The following is a 22344-nucleotide window of genomic DNA, read 5'->3' as shown; positions in this document are numbered from 1 at the left end:
GTAAAATGACCTGAGCACAATTATGATGTGATCTTGTTCTCATGAACTCTATGGTCGACCCAATAAAGAAAACTATATGCATAGACTATCAATAACAACTAGTCAAAGGACAAACTTTACTAGTTCAACCATGTAAAAAAAATAGAAACTTTACTAATCTAATCATTAATGAAAGTTCAGTTATTAATGTTTTGAGTATTCATATTTGCTAAAAGCTACAAGTGAAAAAATCATAATGACACCACAAATTAGGGATACACAATGGACTCGGCAATTAAAATAAAACTCTTGAATATTACTATATCGATAATCTCGAAACTTCTCGAGTAATGAACAAGTAAACGATTCCCTATTCAATAAGGAGTGCTGCTCGCACATAAGGCATCCAAGCTGGCATGGAGATCATCCAAATTCCATAATCCGCTCCAGGTATTATCACCCGTGGACCCCCCCGGTACATCCACCTGGACAGCATTCGCTGAACTATTGTCCGATAACACATATTGATCAGCAAAGTTATTAATGTTGTTATAATTAGGGTACGTAGCAAGATTACATGACACTGTATTATCATTGTCTTCAAGTACTGACATGATTCTTTTCAAGTCCATATGGTTCTTTTGTTGTAGTTGCTGCTGCTCATACTGGAACTGTTGTTTTCTTAAAAGCCGTTTTTTCGACTTTTCAGGATTTTCAGAGGACTTTTTCCCCTTTGTTTTGAAATGAGTCCTCCAGTAATTCTTTATCTCATTATCAGTTCTGCCCGGTAAACTCTGGGCAATTGTCGACCACCTAATAATATGACACGAAAATTATCGTCAGCGATAAATATCATGTACCTGATGATTAATTTAATTAACACAATATGCTGCTAGCAAGGTTTCTCAAGTAATAATAATCTTACCTGTTTCCCCACCTTGCATGGAGTTCTATAATGATGTTCTCTTCTTGTGGGGTAATTCTACCTCTCTTGAGATCAGGTCTCAAATAATTCACCCATCTCAACCTACAACTCTTCCCATTTCTCCTCAATCCTAAAACCAAAACAACAGTCGTACTGTTGGAACATATGTGTAGCATGATAATTTTCTAAACAAAATATTGCTATTCATACTGAAAGTCCAATTGAAATTCCTAACCAGACAGGCAACTCATCCGTTACCACGACAATTTTGTGAAGTCCGCTCAACGAAATCATCTAGACTCGTTCAATAGAATATGGTATCGATAAATGTCATCAAATACTAGTCTTAAAACTCAAATGATGCCTCGTTGTGACGCTCTCCCCAAAGGACAACGCAGGGCTGGGAAGCAGCGGAAGGTGAGCCCCACCTACCGCATACCCACTCTGGCTTGCCCTTTGGTGATGAACAAGGGAGGAATAAGGTGCACAGCCAGGGCACTTGCATATGCATTACTATCTATACCAATTTAGTAAAACTGTAAAAGCAAAGTTCAATGACCAAAGCATAAGAGTTGGTTCACAACCATCTTCGAAAACCGGATAATCAAATCCAGTTAACTTAGTTTAGTTATTGAACCATGGCATGGGATTACAGATAGTAGTAGTAGCAGCAGCAATTAATAGTTTACCTGCAAATTTAGCAACAGAGTTCCATCTTCCTTCACCATGCAAACTAACATACTCAATAAGTAACTTATCTTCTTCAGCAGTCCAAGGACCTCTTCTCCATTCTTCTTCTTGATTGCAAATACCAGTAGTACCCCAACTACTCATCATGAGGTTTTCTTCATCCATGACTACAACTCCCCTGTAGCTATCTCAGATATGGAAACCTAAGCTTTCTTTGTTTCTAATTCTGATCACTAAAACTAGTTTGATCGGGAAATTTTGTTGGATATGTTTCTAAAAATACTCTCAACTCTTATTTATATATGTATTTTTAGTAACTCTACTACCCTACCTAATTTGAATAAACTGTCCTCATCTAATCATCCTATTAATTAATTAATTAATTAATTACTATCCTCCTAAAATATCCTTCACCTTTTATTGACAAAGATACCCCTTGCTCAAGGTGTTGTGAATGGAGTAATATTTATTTCAGTTTGTGTTCCAAGCATCGTTTTTTCTGCAGGATGGACCACTACAACCATATGAACTATGAACCAAGCATCGGTCTAAACGAGTATTATCATGTACAGAGTGTACGACAGTAATGTTGCATTCTCTTATTCATCTGATGACAAATTTTGAACCCACAACTTAATAAGAACGTGAAATTGGGTGATATAGATTATTTCCTCCAACTCATGGTGTGTGTTAAGCGGTGATTTTTACGTATGAAAATACTAAAATACTCTTTGTTTAAAATAAAAATCAAAAAATAAAATCATATCCCCATCACTCCCTTTCAAATTAGAATTTTCCCAATTTCCTTTCAAACTCTAAATTTTCCCCACTCCCTTTCAAATTCTCTTCCCTTTTAAATTTCCCAATTTCCCCACTCCCTTGAAAACGATTTTTTTTTATCATTCGGAAGAGATGAAGACCATGCCAGGTGATGAATACCATGCCGATATTGATGAAGACCATGCCGGAAGTGATGAAGACATGCTGGAAGTGATGAAGACCAATGCCGACATAGATGAAGACCATGCCGATGGTGATGAAGATCATGCCGTCATAAATGAAGAGCATGCCTGTAGTGATGAAGACCATGTCGGAAATAAAAATAATTTACATCGCCGGAAGTGATGAATATGACGGAATTGATGAAGACCATGCCGGAAAATGGTGCCGGCATACTTGGTAACTAACATTCAATGCCGGAACCAAGTGCCGGCATGCTCGATAGAAATCTATCAATGCCGGCAGTCAAGTGAAAAAAATTTGAAGTTTCCTGGATACTTTTCATCATGTGCCGGCATAGAAATTTAAGCAACATACTATGCCGACATAGATACCGGCATGCTCGAGAATTAACTGACTGAGCCGAAAGTGGACTGATTAAAACCAAAAAATTTACGCCCCCCCGGATAGTGGCAAACATTTATGAAAATTTCCAACAAATGCCGGCATGGTTTTTTCGGTTGAATACAATGCCGGCACCGAGCTATTTCAGCTGCAACAATGGTGGATTCAAAGAAAAAAAATTAAATTTTCAACCTCTTAGCAACAATTCTCTCTTCACAATCGTCCTCCACTTTCACCAAAAAAAATTCCCTCTCAATTTGTTTTCCATCTTTGTACTCTCATCTCATTCACCCAAATACAAATACACACTAATCATTTAACAAATACTTCAAATTTTTACTAATTATTATTAATCACTAAACCTAATTAGCAAGGAGTAGATTAGGATTTAGAAAAAATACTTAGATAAGGGATGATCCTGATTTGATATTTAGATTCAATTTTTGCCTTTTTTTCTCTATTCCCGATTAGTTTTTTATCTCCAATTTCGCGTTCCTTAATAACATATACGGTATTACGTACCTAAGACGGTCAAGTACCTCAATGGCTCAAACAGGTAACTCATCTAGATTTTCACAAAACTACCGAAAGCATTGATTTCCTTCCAGTAGGTTACTTTTGTTAACTCAGCTACTTCTGCTTTGCATGAAAAATGTACTTATATATATGTCCACGTAGATGTCCTTGCATAGCTCCACGTCGTGAATATCTGTAGCTCATAATTATATTAGGGGCTCATCCGATCGAATCATTCCATTGATAGGTCGTATAGGGATTTTGAGGAAACCCTAAAGTTGCCAACACATGGGATGACGTGTTGTAATAAGTGTTAATTTAACTCGATTTATATAGTAATATATGGTTAGTTGTTTAGTGGGGCAAATTTTTTTACAAAAGAAACGCTACCAGCAGTCGACACGTACTAACTTGGGACAAATATTTTAAACCCTAGATTATTACTCTTTTTACGCAAAACTCCATAAACTTAAGACCAAAGCTAGCATTCCACACTTAGATTAAACAAAAGTATTAAGTGGGTTGTTGATGATGCATCAAAGAAAACTACGGCAACACCAATCAGTATGTACCATCTGTTGTCTGATTCTCACTTGATTCACTTGTATATGTCTGTTATACTTAGGAGTTAGGACCATTCGTAGTTTCATTAATTAATTAATCAATGTCTCTTTTAGTGACGCGAGAAGCTTTGTGATTATTCCACTGATTTGATTCGATACAAGCACGTTTGTACGTATTTCTTCCATGGAGTGATGCCAAAAAAAAAAACAACTTTGATGCTCATGGATGGTAAACTAAAATAGGGATTTCCAGAGGAAAATTATTTTGCCAAACCAATTAATGAAAAATCGGAAATGCTTGTCTCCATTCCATTAATTTAATAACCTTTAAAATAAATAATAATAATAATAATAATAAAAGAAGATGGTTCCATTGAATATGAAGCATTGTGGAGGTGCAATTGTGAGAAAAATGTAAGTTGGGTAAGAAACATCCCCAATTGTGTACAATCGTTTTAATTTGAGATTGATATCTGTATTATACATTCTTAGGAAGGAACCATGGAAGGAATAATATATAATGATTTTTTGGGCACTACTCAAAAATGAAGGAGGGTTACTCTTCATTTTTTGGGTGGATATTTGAAGTAATTTTGAGTCACTCCTTATCTAATTTTTTTTAATACCAAATTTTCCCTTGATAATAAAATTAGTTAATGTATTGATTAGTGAGTTAATTAATGAATAGTGAGATTAAATTAATAATTTGATTTTTTTTCAAAAGAAGAATTATTGAGAGGGAGAAGAAGAAGATGAAGGTGATAACGAAGATGAGGGTTTTGGGAGAAAAAAAGTTAGATCTTTTTCTTTAAGAGCCACAACAAGAGTATGATGTTTTGGGTACTCACGGATACTTCAAATTTAGTTAATGGTGCTTGAATTGGCCAAAACATTCTTAAAAATGAACAATTTACAAATTGATTTCGGTTTGGTTAACAAAGTTCGGCTACGACATTTGAAGAACAGGTAGCCGAACTCATCTGCAAGTGTAGTTCGGCTAATGTTTCTAAAAACACAGCTAGCCGAACTCAGCTTTAATGGAGTTTTTTCTTTCAGAGAAAAGTTCGGTTAGGAGAAAAAAATTGCGAGGTAACCGAACTCAATATATAGGTTTTCAGAGAAAAGTTCGGTTAGGAGAAAAAATTGCGACGTAACCGAACTAAAAGTTCGGCTAGGAAAAAAAAATTGCGACGTAACCGAACTTTTCTCTGAAAGAAAAACCTCCATTAAAGTTGAGTTCGGCTAGTTCGACAAAGTTTTTCAGATAATTCCTAGCCGAACTTCTCTCTGCAACTTCCATTTTCAACTCATTTTGATGATTACTTCTCATTTTTTCAACCAAAAACGAATGACAATTAATGGGTTTGTTATAATTTTGATTTTGATTTTGCTTTTTAATGATTTAAATTAAGTTATATATAGATGTGGTTGTGGTGGTGGTTCGAGGTGGTCGGTGGTGGTGAGCGGCGGTGGTGATGGCAGGAGGTGGTTATATATAGGTGGTGGTGATGGGAGGAGGCGGTTAAATATATATAGGTTAAGGGTAGGTTAGTCATTTCCACACTTTAGAACACCCCTTATAACTATAGGGTAGATATTTTATCACTTAGTAGTCCCACACCATTTTTGAGTAGTGCCCAAAAAATCGTTCATAAGATATGGGAAATCAGGCTAAGGCCCAACCCATGGATAACCCATAATATGAGGCCCTTAATTAAAAGAAGTTTAAATCTAAGCCCCGAGTTATTAAAAGACATTCATGCCTTTTTATATATTGTCAAGCCCCAAATTAAATAAAAATTAAATTTAAGCCCAAAATTATTAAATCTAGGCCCAAAATTATTAAAGTATAGTGTGAATGTGTAAACAGAAATTACACATGCATATGCCATGTGTATCCAAAAGTTACACATCCTTATGACATGTGTAATGCAAAGTTACATATCAAAAAATAGACATAAAAAAGAACGCATAAAGAAAGTACATGTATTACTTTAATATTCATTTATAATAATTTCTTAGCATGTGTAACTAGGAGTTACACACGCATCTGTCTAGTGTAATTGAGAGTTACATATGCATCTATCTAGTGTAATTGAGAGTTACACATGCGCCTGACTTGTGTGTTCAACATCAACTCTAGTTCCAGCGAGACCTAAAATATAACGACAAGCAATTAGTTTTTATAAGATTAAATGAAAAATAATGTATATTCAATTTCACATACATCTGAGTAGTGAAACTAGCAGTTACCTGTGCAACTGACTAGTGTAACTAGGAGTTACACATCCATATTGGATTTCAGCACACGAACCAAATAAAGGCAAGAACATAAGCATGATTACCAAGTGTATAATGTTCAAACCACTGATTTCTGCGGTAAAGCTATGAGTTAAAGGTTCAACATTTCCGGGAAAACGAATAATAGGAAACAAAATATAAACTGAAACATGCTGGACTAACCTTGCAGTAGTATCAAGCGCAATTTCAGTGCTGGCATTCACCAATCCACCATTCTTTTCCACTCGATAAGTAAGTTCAGCTCCATCTAGACTTGCATCAATATACACGGTAGAGTTCTCGTCAATCTCCTCTGTTAGAAGCATCTTTGACAACTCTGTCACCACCTTCTTCTCTAGCCACCTCCTAATTAGCCTAGCGCCATATACCTGTAAAATCGACAAAGAAGATTTTACAACTTCTGTAAGCAACAGCAGGAACATAAGAATAACCTCGTAGAAAACTTTATAATCCTAATTAATTTCGTTATTCAGGACGAAAGAGAACATTGCTGAGTAGATCACATACCGGATCTTAGCTTTCAGTCAGTACAATGTCCAATGCATCATCTGACACAGCTAGTGCAATTGCCCTCTCAGCCAAACGAGATGCCACATCCTTCATCAGAAATCTAGTTACTTTCCTCAGTTGGATATTTTCATGAAATAAATGTAAAAGAACATTTTGAATGCTACAACAGTTAAAAGAAGTAAAAACAGTTAAAAAAACCTAGAAAAATTTCATACACAAGCAAACTGTTCTACATGTAATCGGCAATTACACATGCATATATCATGTGTAAGTCGCAGTTACATATGTCATAGGCATGTGTAATAGGAAGTTACACATGCATATGACATGTGTAAGACGCATTTACACATCAGTATTATTGCTTGTATACTTGGCACGTATATTATGTTAGTTATAGAAATCGAAATGAAACAACTACAACAGCCCCTACAATAACTTTCCAATTTGGAAAAGTAGATATCCTCAAACCAAGATTTCAAGGATGTCATGATTCATGAACAATTACATCCTTAACTTATATTACACCCACTCATATATTTCTAAGCGGAAAACTTACAAAGACAAATAAGAATACTGGAATTGAAGAAGTCAAATCATTAAGCAAAGACAGAAATTAAATATATTATTCACAGAAATAAATGCTTAGTAATCTATATCAAACAGCAGGCACACACACCACAAAATCTATCATATTCTTAGCTAATAAACGCGATATCACAATATAAAGTTCTAGTTTAAGCAACACAAATATTGGATTAAACCTACTAATAATCTGAACTGAGAATCATTTCCAAAGAAATTCCTCTAATCATTGTACAAGAAAATAATTTCCTTGTATCCTATTCAATTCAATTGGCATGTGTATCTATAAGTTACACATCTAATTAGCATGTGTAACTAGTAGCTACACATCTAATTAGCATGTGTACCTAAAAATTACACATCTAATTAACACATGTAACTAGTAGCTACAAGTCCATTTATCTTGCCAAGTTATAACACTCTACAAATATGATCAAATCATGAATTGTACAATAAACGTACAATGTATGTTGATGTATATAAGAAATCACAGACCTGCTCCGCAGAATGATACATGGCATGACTATGCATTAAGATCCAGATATACCTGATTGGCCTCTAGCAATAAGCACCCAGTTCTTTACAGGAACTCCAGCATACTCTACCCCAGCATGAAATGTAATTACCATCTTTCCAGAGCTGAACGAAAACTCAATAGTATTATATTCCAAAAATCTCGAAAATTATAATACAAGCAAACGGTATTTTAGCAGCACAAACCTCATCTAAATGTTGTTTCCCAGCAAACCAACATCCAAAGCCCCATCATTCAAATTATCTCGCAAACTTACATAATCATTACTAACAATTCCACATTCAATCTCATCATTTCCAGAATCACTAGCTCCACTGCTACTCCCTACTACTAGGACTTGATGTTTTTTCCTCAATTTCATAAATATAACCACCATAACAGATAGAAGTTTCATATTAGGTTACATATGTATATCCCATCAAATTAGCATGTGTAACTATAAGTTGCACATACTAATTTCCATGTGTAACTAGTAGATACACATTCATTTAGCTTGTGTACCTAGAAGTTACACATTTAATTAGCATGTGTAACTACTAGTTACACATCCATATTCTGCCAATGCTAGTTAAACGTGCAAACTTTCATGCATATGGCCTGTGTAATGTGAAATTAAACAGATGTAATGTGTAGTTAAACAAATGTATGAGTTAAGCGAAACCATTCCAGACCTATATCCATATATATACATATACTACCTTTCAAGAAAAGAAGTAGCTAGTGGTAAGTAATCAAGAAGGCCTAGTTGATAATTAGAGAACTGATATTGGTATTCAGGCGTCATAAGAATATCTATATGGAGAAAAAGCAGTAAGTTTATCACGAATAATCAATGTCCCATCTACGAGAACTATCTCGATGCATAATTCAACAGTATAAACCAATCATTCACAGGGGATGTAAACGTAGTAAATTTATCAGAACAGGTTAACCTTGATCACAACAAAAATATAAACATTTAAAAAAGAAGAGAACCTTGTGAAATCAGCTAATTACATGTGACCACTAGCACCAGCAGTAGAAACTTAAAATAGTTCATCTTCTATCATCTCATCATCTCCTTCAGTTCATCAATTAAAACACCACCACTGACTTCAAAATCCTCCTTCAAACCTGCTCCAATACCACCACCTCTACCACCACAGCCTCTTCATACTCCTCCAAAACCTGCATCTCCATCACCAACACCACCATAGATTCGTTAATCAAACTCAACATGTGTAGTCAAGATAAGCAAGATAAAAACACCAACAAGAGTCCACAACTGGATCCACTAGAATTATGAGAGATCATCGTTTTTATTGAATGGAGAATATCTTCTTAGATGATTGAATTCAACTAGTAACTAGTATTATCAACAAATCGAACTTAAACAACAACATCAACAGAAACAATAATAAACCTAAACATACCTAGATTCCAAACCTGTTGATTCAATAAAAATCATGTTCTTCTCCGATCTGAATAAGGTCAACGAAAACAAAAATCAGAACCTAATCAAACTAAGAAAATAAAACTACTAAATGGGGAAAACCTATTGAATCAAATCGAAAACCTTACCTGAAGTAGCTTCGAAACAACAAATTAGAGTCAATTGATTGATTCGAACTTGTAGATTGATGATCAGTTGTTAAACCTGTTTGAATCAAATTGATTTAAAACTAGAATAATTCAATCAATACATGAGATATCTTCGAATCAACTGAAAAATACAGAGATTCGATTGTAACTGATAGGGAAGAAAGAAAACCCTAAAAGAATCGTTGAAGCTCTGATTTGAGATTCAATCTAAAACCAAAAATGAATGATTACTTTCGTTCTTCTGTAATACGTAAACGTCATCAACGAAGATCGATGGAACGAGAATCGTTTTCTTGCTCTCTGCAATTGTTTTCTTCGGTTTGATGAAAGAACCCTAATTTTCTTCAGAGCAAAGACGAGAGAGAAGTGAGAGAAAGTGAAAATGAATCTGGAAATGAAACCTATAGCCTATTTCATTAGGTATATATAGTAAAGGGAATTTTTGGTATTACGAATTTCTCCAAAACCCTAAACTTTATTACCAAGCCCCGAAATCTAAAGTTCTGGGCCCACAAATATTAAAAAGTGAAAGTATGGAGTTGATAGGGGAGGATCCATTTAGTGGGGTTTCTATATATTGAACCCATATAGTAAGGGGTTCTTGTATTTTTCACATAAGATATGGGATATATCTAGCTGATAGGAACTTACACCGTTTATTGTCTAAGTAAGTTCGCGAATTATATGAATCGGTCTGTATCAACAAAACCCGTACGTATCGGCCGTATAACTAGAAGTCCGATTTAGATTCGCGAATTTTCAGAGTAAAATTGAATTATACACGCATTTACGAATTACCGAATCATACGGTCCGCATAATACTTTGCCACATCATAACTAAATCATCATTCTTTATTATATATTTTGACTTTTAAAATTTTACATACACTAAACTGATTCCAATACCGCCAACATACATGTTATCTGTTGATTGTAGTTAGGGCTGTCAATGGGCCCGGGTCCTCCCGGGTATACATAGCAATTAAGGTTTATCAAATCACTTTAACGCCCCAGCATTTTGTCAAACACATAATTGACAGTACAACGAAATACGTGGAAACTCATAAGTGACCGTATCAATATATGCAAATCAATAACGCAACCATTGATCAACATACCTGATTGATCGTAAAATACATGAATACGAACATAATCGTCAGCAAATACCACCCCACCACCAACAACAACCATTACCTTCACCACCAACATCACTGCCACCATCAACCACCAGCAGCAACACCACCAACAACCACCAGCAGCAGTAGCAGCACCACCAACACCACCATCAGTCCCTTCCTTCAGAGTTCAGGCTATAATCCACCCTTGTTTCAAAACCATGTTCCGACTGTAACACAATTTAAACTAGGGCAAATTTGACATTTTACTGTAATTCCCTTCGATTACCCCGGAAACCAATTCTTTTCCACTCTCGGACTGATGCAATGGAAAATAGATTTATGGGGGAATTGGATTTCATGGGAATCCGATTCTGAATTCCAAAGTCGTGTTCGGTTTAGGGAATTAAACGGATTACCTCGGAATTGAATTCTCGGGCCTTTGATTCTCCGAAACGAACGCGCTTTAAGTTTAAAAAAGGATAATATAGTCAGTCATGCTAAAATTTGTTGGGTGAAATATCCATAACGGGTATTAGGAAAGTATATTAAAAAATCTTGATATTTAAACAATATCCAACTTTGTTTGTCTTTTCGACGCAGGAATTCCAATTCAAGGATTAATTAACCAATTTTGTGGTTTCTATTTTGGGCTGTGGGTGTAAGCAAACTAAGTAAGTGACATCTTTGCTGTAGGACAAAAGGAGACAGCTGGTCCATGAATCGAGAGTTAACAATTCTTGGATTAGTTTGTTTCTTTATCAACAAAACTCTAATGACTCACCAATCTTTTTTATTGCCTAATCTTTTGTACTTTTATTTATCAAATTAAACGAAAGTGAAATTCAATCTTTGTACGGATAAGAGCCTTAAGAAAAAAAAAACTCTCGTGAAGACATTATAATTGCTTCCAGCTAATTACATTTGATCTTCTGGGGCCATGTTGGGTTAACCAGAAGATCAAATGAGGAATTTACTGTTTAGTCCAGACAACCCGACCCGGATTACTGGCTAGTCCAACGCCAAAAAATATTTACTTCCTAGTCCAAAAAAGTTTTGAAAAGAATAAAATTACTCTACTAACCCTAGTATATAACATTACGTATAATAATACATATGTTACTACATATTACATATGTAGTATACTAGTAGTAATTAGTAATAACTAGTATGTAGTATGTAATATACTAGTAGTAACTAGTATGTAGTATGTAGTAATAACATATGTAGTATGTAGTACTAGTAGTAACTAGTATACTAGTAGTAATATGTTATGTGTTGATACTACATATTGATATGCAGTATGTTATGTATTGATACTACATTGACATGTAGTATGTTATATATTGATATGTAGTATGTTATATATTGATACTACATATTGATATGTAGTATGTTATATATTGATATGTAGTATGTTATGTATTGATACACATATTGATATGTAGTATGTTATATATTGATATGTAGTATGTTATGTATTGATACTACATATCAAAAAAAATTGTTATGTATTGATACTACATATTTTACTACTACTACTAGTTACTACTATTTTACCAGTATACTAGTATACTAGTTTACTAGTATACTATACAATAGTAGTATACTAGTTTACTATAGTAAAGTAGTTACATAATTTATTAGTAACAATAAGATATTTTTGTTACTACTAGTACAATACATATTAATATGTAGTATCACCGTATTGATACTACTAGTATGTAGTAACATACTACTAGTAACATTTACATGTGTTGATACTAATTAGACCTGGAAGGGTGTTTTAGGAATTTATAAAATACACTTTATAGTCTCCACGAAGTTTTTGGACTAGAGTATAAATAATCTAGTCCAAAAACATGTTTTTGGACTAGAGAGTAAATCTTTTCCACGGGTGGACTAGCCATTAATTGGGTCAGGTAGAACTGGACTAGCCAGTAATTCCTACTTTTCAATAAATTTCTTTACAAGGTGGACAATCTATGCTTTTTGTCGATGATTTACTCAGTCGACTGGGATAAGAAGTCAAATAAGTATGCATTAGAGAAAATTAGAGAAAATTACAAAACTACAAGCAGAATTAGGAGAGTGGTACAAAATTAAAAATGACTATTACCACCAAATTTCTAGAGATAAAATCTTCAAGGAATACGACCAAAACACCGAATATTTCCACGTCACTGCTTCAAATAGGAAAAGAATAAATGCAATTCATTCTCTTCGAGAACCTTCAGGCCTCTGAATTTCAGAAAGAGATCAAATTAATTCCCTTATGATTAACCATTTCTCTCAGATAAGCACTTCACAAATCCCAAATTACTTAGAAGATTTATCCAATATAATAGATCCTTGTATTTCTGAAGAGGAAAATCTTTCTCTAACCATTATCCCTTCAAAACAAGAGATTTGGAACACAATATCTAATATGGATCAATGGGGGGCTCCTGGTACAGATGGTTTTCATCCGGGCATCTTTAAAGCCAATTGGGATATATTGGGCCCAGATATAATTCAATCTGTACAAGATTTCTTTAAATCCGGAACCTTAGACCCTAATTTAAACTACTCTTTCGTAACTCTTATCCCAAAAATAGAACGATTTTTTGGGCACTACTCAAAAATGGTGGGGGACTACTAAGTGATAAAATATCTACCCTATAATTATAAGGGGTGTCCTAAAGTGTGGAAATGACTAACCTACCCTTAACCTATATATATTTAACCACCTCCTCCCATCACCACCACCTATATATCTAACCACCTCCTCCCATCACCACCACCGCTCACCACCGACCACCTCGAACCACCACCACATCCACCTCTATATATAACTTAATTTAAATCATTAACAAAACAAAATCAAAATTATAACAAACTCATTAATTGTCATTTGTTTTTGGTTGAAAAAATGAGAAGTAATCATCAAAATGAGTTGAAAATGGAAGTTACAGAGAGAAGTTCGGCTAGGAATTATCTGAAAAACATTGTCGAACTAGCTGAACTCAACTTTAATGGAGGTTGTTCTTTCAGAGAAAAGTTCGTTTACATCGTAAATTTTTTTCCTAGACGAAATTTTAGTTCAGTTACGTCGTAATTTTTTTCTCCTAACCGAAATTTTCTCTGAAAAGCTATATATTGAGTTCGGTTACGTCGCAAAATTTTTCATTTTATTTTCCCGGCCGAACTTTTAGTTCGGTTACGTCGCAATTTTTTCTCATAACCGAACTTTTCTCTGAAAGAAAAAACTCCATTAAAGCTGAGTTCGGCTACCTGTGTTTTTAGAAACATTAGCCGAACTACACTTGCAGATGAGTTCGGCTACATGTTCTTCAAATGTCGTAGCCGAACTTTGTTAACCAAACCGAAATCAATTTGTAAATTGTTCATTCTTAGGAATGTTTTGGCCAATTCAAGCACCATTAACTAAATTTGAAGTATCCGTGAGTACCCAAAACATCTTACTCTTGTTGTGGCTCTTAAAGAAAAAGATCTAACTTTTTTTCTTCCAAAACCCTCATCTTCATTATCATCTTCATCTTATTTTTCTCCCTCTCAATAATTCTTCTTTTGAAAAAATCAAATTATTAATTTAATCTCGCTAATCATTAATTAACTCACTAATCAATATGTAGGATTAGAATCTCGCAACAATTATGTCTCAGCGAAATTATCAATGGTACAACACAATAGTGTCGCAGAACAAATTCAGAAATGACGTCATCAAGGATCATGAGAAAAATGTGATAGTTCTGCGAAAATTAGAGAGCTTGCGAAATTAAAATTTGTAAGGTTGCGAGAATGTCGCAAACTATATCCGAAAATAAAGGACAGATTAGCTGTCATCCACTATGTATTTCCTTATAAATAGTCATTCGAGTTGTAAAGAAAGGATAGAGATCTTTTTTGAGTAAGAAACAAGCAAATAGGAGAGAGAAAGTCCAGAGCAGATACCATTCTTGATTTCTTTATCTTTCTTGTAAGAACATCCAAATATTTATCAATAAAATTAAGAGTGTAAACCTAAAAATGAGTTGATCAACAATGAAATCATATGAGGGGTGTAGTGTAGGATTTCCTGCAACTACATAATGGCGCTAGAAACAGGGAAAAATTGAAGATTACTCTAGAAAAAGCTAAGATTGATATTGAGATTTGAGAAAATTTAAAGTGATTGATTAAGAATTTTTCATAATTTCTTGCAATACTATTAGTATTGAAGAAATGGCTAGAAGAAGAAATACATCCGAACTACCGACTACTATTAGAAGAAGTAAAATAATTTTTGGAAGAGAAAGAAGTGAAATGGGAGAATCTACTATAATGAGAAATAATAGAGAAAATCTAATTCAATCGCCAATTCAACAAACACTAGTTTTAGAGAGGAATACAAATTATGACAGAGTGAGCGTACACACTTGGCGATAAAATTCAGCAGAAGAAATAGAAGAAGAGCAACAAAATAGAAATTACAGATAGGAAGAGAGAAATCAAGAAGTAGATGAAGGAATAATTCATGGAGATGAGGAAATTGGAGCGTTAGAAACATTGAGGCGAAGAATACATGAAGAAAGAAGAGCTAAGGAAGAAGAACGTGTGAATTTAACAAGACAAAATCACGAATTAAGGATGGAGAATATAAGACTGCAGAATAGAAGATCGAGAAGTATCACAAAATCATATTCAAGATCGACTAGAAGAGAAACGAAGCGAAATTCACCCACAATCAATGCTGGAAATAATATTCAAGAAGAAACATCAAATCCTAATGAAGAATATCGCGAAAATAGAGAATAAACTGATAATCGTTACATTCCACAAAATGAAACTTTTGATGATGGGAAAATTGGGGGAAATCAAGAGAACGGGCAAAATCAGAGGCAAAATAACCAAGATGGCGAAGGAAATCAAGAGGAAGGAAGAAGAATTTTACATGTGAGGGAAACTCAAAGAAATCAACAGACAATTGAAGAAGAAATTGAAAGACATAATGCTGAACAAGTACGTTTAGTCTGCGAACGTGAAATATTGAGAGCGGATATGGAAGAACATGAGCTTCAGGAGACAATTCGCCAGAACAATCATGATAATCGAGAAAGAAGGCGTACACAAAACCGGAATAACGATAATCTCAATGAAGAGTATGATAGAGTAAAGAGAATGGTTGGAAGACAGCGAATTGAATTGATAAGAAATGAACAAAATTATGGAGGGGAAAATGATCGACATCATCATTTGCGAATTCAAGATAGAGATGAGGAAGAGAATCGCAGGAGAAGACGAGATGAGAATAATGAAGAAGAGATACAAAATTTCGCAAGAGAAGATAGACGTGAACGCAGACGAAGAGAAGCAAAATTAAAGAGACCAATGGGTCAAGATTCAGGTGTAAATAAACAAATCTTGAAAGAATTAGAAGAAATGAGAGGAATGCTAAATAACAGAGGAGAAGTAGGTAGAAGGCAATTGGATGAAGCAATAGAAGAAGCTGCGAAAACTCCATTTACAAGGGAAGTACAATTAGGAGGAATGCCACCAAAATGCAATTTACCTGCATTAACCAGCATTTTCGATGGAACAACTTGTGCAATTCAGCACATTAAAGCTTATGTGAGGTGCATGTTACAATGGGAAAATCATGATGCGGTATTGTGCAAATATTTCGCATCCATCTTAACAGGAGAAGCGTTAAAATGGTTTGAAGGTTTACCAAATAATACAATAACCTCCTTCAATCATTTGCAGACCACATTCTTGGGAGCATATATAAGTAATAATTCCTCACGACATGGTATAGAAGATGTGTTTGGATTAAAACAAAGGATTGGCAAAAGTTTGAAACACTTGACTAAAATATGGAGAACTATGTGTAGCGAAATGGATGGCCGTGTGGATGATAGATATCTCATATTATCATTTATCAATGCTATGTTTGCAACAAACTTGTTGTACGTCCAAATTTTCAGAGTCAAGAATACGATTACAATGACTGAATTGCAAGAACTTCAAGAAGAATACATTGCTTTAGAGGAAAGACAAAATGAAATGGAATCATATCCAGTTGTGAACACTAGCTCACAAACAGCGAATGCAAGCTTGTTACCCAAGCTAAAAAATACAGTGGCGAATACTTCACAAGTACAACAAAAAAAGATGACAAGTAACAATCAGCGGAAGTTGGTAGATATGGGGAGCCGAGATCAAGAAGAGTATGAAAGGGAAAGAAATTTCTACAATCGTGGAGGAAATAACAAGATTCAAAGACTCGATCAACCGCAAGAAACTTATGGAGGTCAAAGACCAAACTTTAATAGAGGACAAGGAGGTCACAAGGTAATATGGGAAGAAATCAAGATGCCACCTCTAAATGAAAGTGTGGAGAAGATATGGGAAGCTATACTTTTGATGGAGAATATACCAACACCATGGAACATGGGAACGGAACCACCCCCAAACCACAGAAGTCATGAATTTTGTTCTTATCATCATTTTCATGGACGTACCACAAACGATTGCAGAAATGTAAAGAGAATTATTTTGAGAATGATAGATCAAGGAAAACTAAACGACTTTCTGGTAGGGCATCCGCAATCTCAACCATTACCACCACCGCCAGAACATCACAAGAGAAAGAGGCGAACCTTTATGACGTACACCCTAGTTCGCGAATAAAATTTCGCAAGAGGAAAATGTAATACCTAAAGTACGTCATATAAGGGGGTACCTATTGCATGATTCAGGGAAAGGCTACACCGCCACCGGAACCTGAATCATGGAGATTTGGGGTCAATAAAGCCCATCCGGGAGAGGCACCTTGGATTCTCAACTTAAGCATATGACTTAGGTTGGGCGACTAAGGTAATAAGGACTCTCCCAAGGAGTGCAGAATCTGATCAAGGCGCCGAGGTACACGGTTGAGTCAAGAGTGCCGGGGCGTTTGAAGCGTCCTTGCCATTCTTGACAAGTCTTGGATCATACTGCACTCATCCTGAAGAAAACCCCCCTCAGGGTGCAGTCTCGTAACCATAAGCTCTATAGGCAAAAGGGATAAGAGGCTGCGAAAACAACTGGTTGTTGTTAAGACTGGATGGGAGGATCTAACCTTGTATGGTAGAAGTACGCCTCCTTGAAGGGGCAACCAGGGGGAGATAAGGGCGGCACCCTCCATTAGGGAGCTGATAAGTGTCCTAAGATGCAAATGTCATGAGGCTTTTTATTCGCAAGGATATTAAGGCTTGTCATATTTGTGCAATAATCCTGAAGAGGCAATAATACAAAAGAAAAGGATAAGACGAGATCAATGGGTTTTCGCATGCAAGTGCGAAGACGTCCTGTGATTTCGTCGCAAGACGACAATGTCATGGGGCTTTATTTTCGCAAGAATATTTAGGCCTGTCATATTGTCGCAACATTCCTGAAGAGGCCATAATATAGAAGAAAACTTTAAGACAAGATCAATGGGTTTTTGTATGAAAATGCAAGTACGTCCTGCGATTTTATCGCAATGACAAGAGGTGGCATAATAAGACCTTTAATTAGGAAGGCAAAATAAAACCACACATGAATGAGATTTTGAAAAGAAACAAAATTCACTTCGCAAAAAGTTGTGAAATTATACAATAAGAATTTTTTTATGAAATCTCTCATTTGGATTCAAATAACAGAGGCAAGTATGGGAATGTATGAAATTAGAAAATGTTATTTATCTCCATATGAGAGATTTACTCAAAAATTCAAGAGTTAATAATTATATTGATTAATTGTATTGCAAAGAAGAATTATTTTCATTTACGCATGTCAAAATGAAAGAAACACAAATATACAGAAAGAAGAAATAAGTGTACAAGTATTACAAAGAATCAAAGAAAGAAGTAAAGACTATTTCTTGGTTAATCCTCATTATCTTCATCAGACTTGTTTCCTTCTTCAACTGCGTCAGAATCTTCATCACCATCAGAACTTCCATCACTATCAGACTCTCCATCGTCAGCTTCGCTATCAGATATAATCAAACTGGGAGTATTTTGTGGGATTTCTTCTAAAAGACAAGGATAATCAGAATGTGGGATATTATGATCATCACAAACAATTTGGATGGTTTGATTGCGAAAATGCATAGCGTCATTCTGAAAATTCGCAACGGTGATCTTGATTTGATTCTTCAATCTAAAATACTTGTCGTTGCGAGAAGAAAGATTCTTTGCGAGTTCCTCCTTTTCATCTTCAAGTTCTTCAATATTCTCACGATATTTATTTTCAGAATCTGTGAACAAAAGACAATTAATTATTAACTTGATGAAAATTCATAAGAAGCAAAAGATTAGTAATGAAGAGCAATTAGCAACCTTCTCTGTCAGAAATCATGTCTCTAATCAAGGTTGTATGTTCAACTTGGAGACTAACATTTACGCCTAAATTTTTTCTAGCATCATCTAAAATTTTCGCAGCCCAGACAAATTCATCCTCACTACTTATGAGAAGACGAGAACGAATTTTATTTTCCCTTTCGCAGAGTTCAATATTCTTGCGGTTAGCTTCATCTCGCTCAAGTTGAACTTCAAGGAGAGCCTCTTGGAGTTTCTCCAAAGCCTTGGCACCTTGATCAGAGATACGATCCTTATCATCTATGAGACCGCTAATCTTGGTTCTTAACTCATTGGTTTTCTCTTTGGAATCAATAAGGAGACGTTTAAATCTTTTGGCTAAGCCTAAACTGGATCTATGATCAATTTCTAAGAGGCAAAATTTCGATCTAAGTTCATTTAGAGAAAGAGATGAAATTCTATTATTTGAGAAGCTATTTAAGGAATTGTTAAGACGTTTAAGAAGGGTATCATTATCCAAGGCATCAGGAAATGAGCGAAGAAGGGTAGCTTCATCAGAAAGACCATAAATGTCTGCAAAAAGGATCATTTAAATAAGATAAAACAACAGGATAAATGAATAAAGAGAAAAGAGAAAAGTAACATACTGTAAAGCTGATTATTAGATTGTTGAAGACTAGAAATTTTGCTCTTATACGAGGAAGAGTCAATTTCTAATTGTCTATTTTTCTCGCGAAGACTTTTAACTTCAGCTTCCAATTCTTCATTCTTTTTGCGAAGTTGAAGATTCTTCTTTTCAAGATTTTCGCGTCTTCTCTCTAGATCTGAGGCAACAACAAAAGAAGCTTTTCCAGCCTGCGAAAAGAAATAAAAAATATTAATATAGAAAGAGATTTTGAGTTATAACAATGAAGAAGTAAAAAGATAAAAGTATACCAGACTATTGAGAGAATGCAAGAAGTCGTGAGTCACTGATCTAGAAACTCCATGAAGAGAGCTATCACCATCCAGTAAAGGGACATCACAAAGGGTAGCGAGAGCTTTGCAGGTGTCTGCGAATTGGCTATCTCCCACTCCTTGTAGAGAATCAAAAAAGAGGCCAGAAAGCTTAGCCATAGAAGATTCAGGTGGAGAATCTTCAGTTGCAGCAAGATCATCGTTATCTTCATCACCCTTGTCACTTTCAGAATTTTCGTTAGGAAGAACATTTGAAGGAGAAGAAGAACGAATTTTTCTTTTCTTTGGAGGAGGACCAGTTGATTTTTCCTTACGAAGAGTACCTTTACCTTTATCACCAATCTTCGCAGCATCAACAGATTCTTCTACTTCAGCAATAATCTTCACACACAGATAGAAATAAGAAATGGAAGCATGGAAGTAACAGTACTATTTAAAGTCATAAGAGAAAATTTCTTACCTCATCTGTGTATGAGCGAAGAGCCAACAGAGTACTAGATTTCTCAGTCCTGTTATAACTATCCTTTAGTTTTCGGATCTGCGGAATGTCGCAAGAGTTAGCGAACAGAATAGTAAAAATCAATAAACAAATATAAAATGAGTTAAAGGGGAGAAACATACCTCTTTCTCCTTCTCGGGCCAAGAGAAAACCGAAGGTTGATATGCAGCGAGATTCGCATGAAGAACGTTTGATCCATCAATGTAGGGTCCCTTTAGCATTAAAGGAAAAACACACCATTTATCATCTTTGGATTGGCGAGGAGTTGTGTTTTTACCAGAATTCTAGTCAATATCTTGCATAAGAATTTTGGCTTCATCAATGTTATCTTTCCTTCTTAATCGAATACCCTAGCGAGTATTCTCTTTCTTCATGGAGATAAGTTCGTAGTTTTCAAAGAAATTCGCTATTGTATACTTCTCAGCAACAATTTCTAGGTTTGCGAATTTTGAATCCCTAAGTTCTTTGGAGTAAAGAGATCCTCTACCAGCACCACGATTAGAGAACTCTAGCATCAGACGGATGCAGTCCCCACTTAGTTGGAAGATGGCTCGCGAAAATCTCGGATGAGCGAGAATTTCATAAAATAAAGGAAGATCTAGGTTATAAAGAGGAATAGGGAGACCTGCGAGAATCTGACCTAGCGAAATTATGATTGATTGATCATCATAATTTTGATTAGAGAAAAGCTTGACAGAAAGAATTGATTTGGCATTCTCACCAGGAATGGTGGAGAGTGAAAAACCTTTATCAGCAAGATCTTTTTGGACATCTTGTAAATTCTTCTCATATCTATGACCACTTGGAGCCATGTTTGAATATAGAGTATGGGAATGTATATAAAGTAAAAGGATTGAAGGAAGAAAAAATTACAGCAGCAGAATTTGCAGAAGAATAACAGAGTTGCATAGATGAGAGAATAAAAATAGAAGAGAAAGTAAAAAGAAAAGTGGAAAGAGGGGGGAGAAGAGTATATAAAGAAAATTTTTTACTCGAAGAAATAAGCACCATTAAGACGAAGAGACGTGAGCGGTTGAAAAGTAGCGGTTACAGAAGACGTGTCAAGAAATAAATGGAAGAGAGAGTACGTGTGATAAATGTGGAATATGAAAAGATAAGCAGTTGCGGCATTTCTCACATCATTCTCTACTTTGCATAGAAGATATGAGAAGAAGCAAGATGTAGGATCAGAATCTCGCAACAACTATGTCTCAGCGAAATTATCAATGGTACGACACAATAGTGTCGCAGAACAAATTCAGAAACGACGTCAGCAAGGATCATGAGAAAGATGTGATAGTTCTGCGAAAATTAGAGAGCTTGCGAAATTAACATTTGTAAGGTTGCGAGAATGTCGCAAATTGTATCCAAAAATAAAGGACAGATTAGTTGTTATCCACTATGTATTTCCTTATAAATAGTCATTCGAGTTGAGAAAGGAGAGAGATCTTTTTTGAGTAAGAAACAAGCAAATAGGAGAGAGAGTCCATAGCAGAGACCATTCTTGATTTCTTTATCTTTCTTGTAAGAACATCCAAAGATTTATCAATAAAATTAAGAGTGTAAACCTAAAAATGAGTTGATCAACAATGAAATCATATGAGGGGTGTAGTGTAGGATTTTATGCAACTACACAATACACTAACTAATTTTATTACCAAGGGCAAGTTTGGTATTAAAAAATAGATAAGGGGTGACTCAAAATTACTTCAAATATCCACCCAAAAAATGAAGAGTAGTCCCCCTCCATTTTTGAGTAGTGCCCAAAAAATCATTCCAAAAATATCCACTCCTCAAACCCCAGCTGACTTTAGACCCATTAGCCTGAGTAATACGATATACAAAATCATATCAAAAATTCTATCCAATCGTCTTAAACCAATTTTTAATAAGATAATTTCTACTAACCAATCAACCTTTCTA

At 35.1% G+C, this 22344-nt stretch overlaps 1 protein-coding gene across 1 annotated transcript; it reads right to left on the bottom strand.

Moving 5' to 3' along the window:
* Positions 1-171: 171 nt before the first annotated feature.
* LOC113317136 (myb-related protein 305-like) lies at positions 172-1849 on the bottom strand. Its single transcript, XM_026565268.1, has 3 exons — positions 1594-1849; positions 905-1034; positions 172-792 (listed from the first exon to the last, which is right to left on the bottom strand). Exons 1-3 carry the CDS (start codon positions 1757-1759, stop codon positions 354-356), a joined length of 735 nt encoding a protein of 244 aa, XP_026421053.1. The 5' UTR covers positions 1760-1849; the 3' UTR covers positions 172-353.
* Between the last annotated feature and the right edge of the window lie 20495 nt (positions 1850-22344).

Source organism: Papaver somniferum, chromosome 10, assembly GCF_003573695.1.
Source record: "Papaver somniferum cultivar HN1 chromosome 10, ASM357369v1, whole genome shotgun sequence".
NCBI lineage: Eukaryota > Viridiplantae > Streptophyta > Magnoliopsida > Ranunculales > Papaveraceae > Papaver > Papaver somniferum.
The sequence above is the reverse complement of the archived record's forward strand: the minus strand, read 5'-3'. Positions and strand labels throughout refer to the sequence as shown.

Excerpts from the sequence above, each read along its gene's own strand:
- LOC113317136 (XM_026565268.1), bottom strand. The coding sequence starts at position 1,759 with ATGGATGAAGAAAACCTCATGATGAGTAGTTGGGGTACTACTGGTATT. Across the intron at positions 1,035-1,593 it reads CTCTGTTGCTAAATTTGCAG|GATTGAGGAGAAATGGGAAG; the intron begins GTAAACTATTAA and ends TTTTGGTTTTAG. Across the intron at positions 793-904 it reads CATGCAAGGTGGGGAAACAG|GTGGTCGACAATTGCCCAGA; the intron begins GTAAGATTATTA and ends TCATATTATTAG.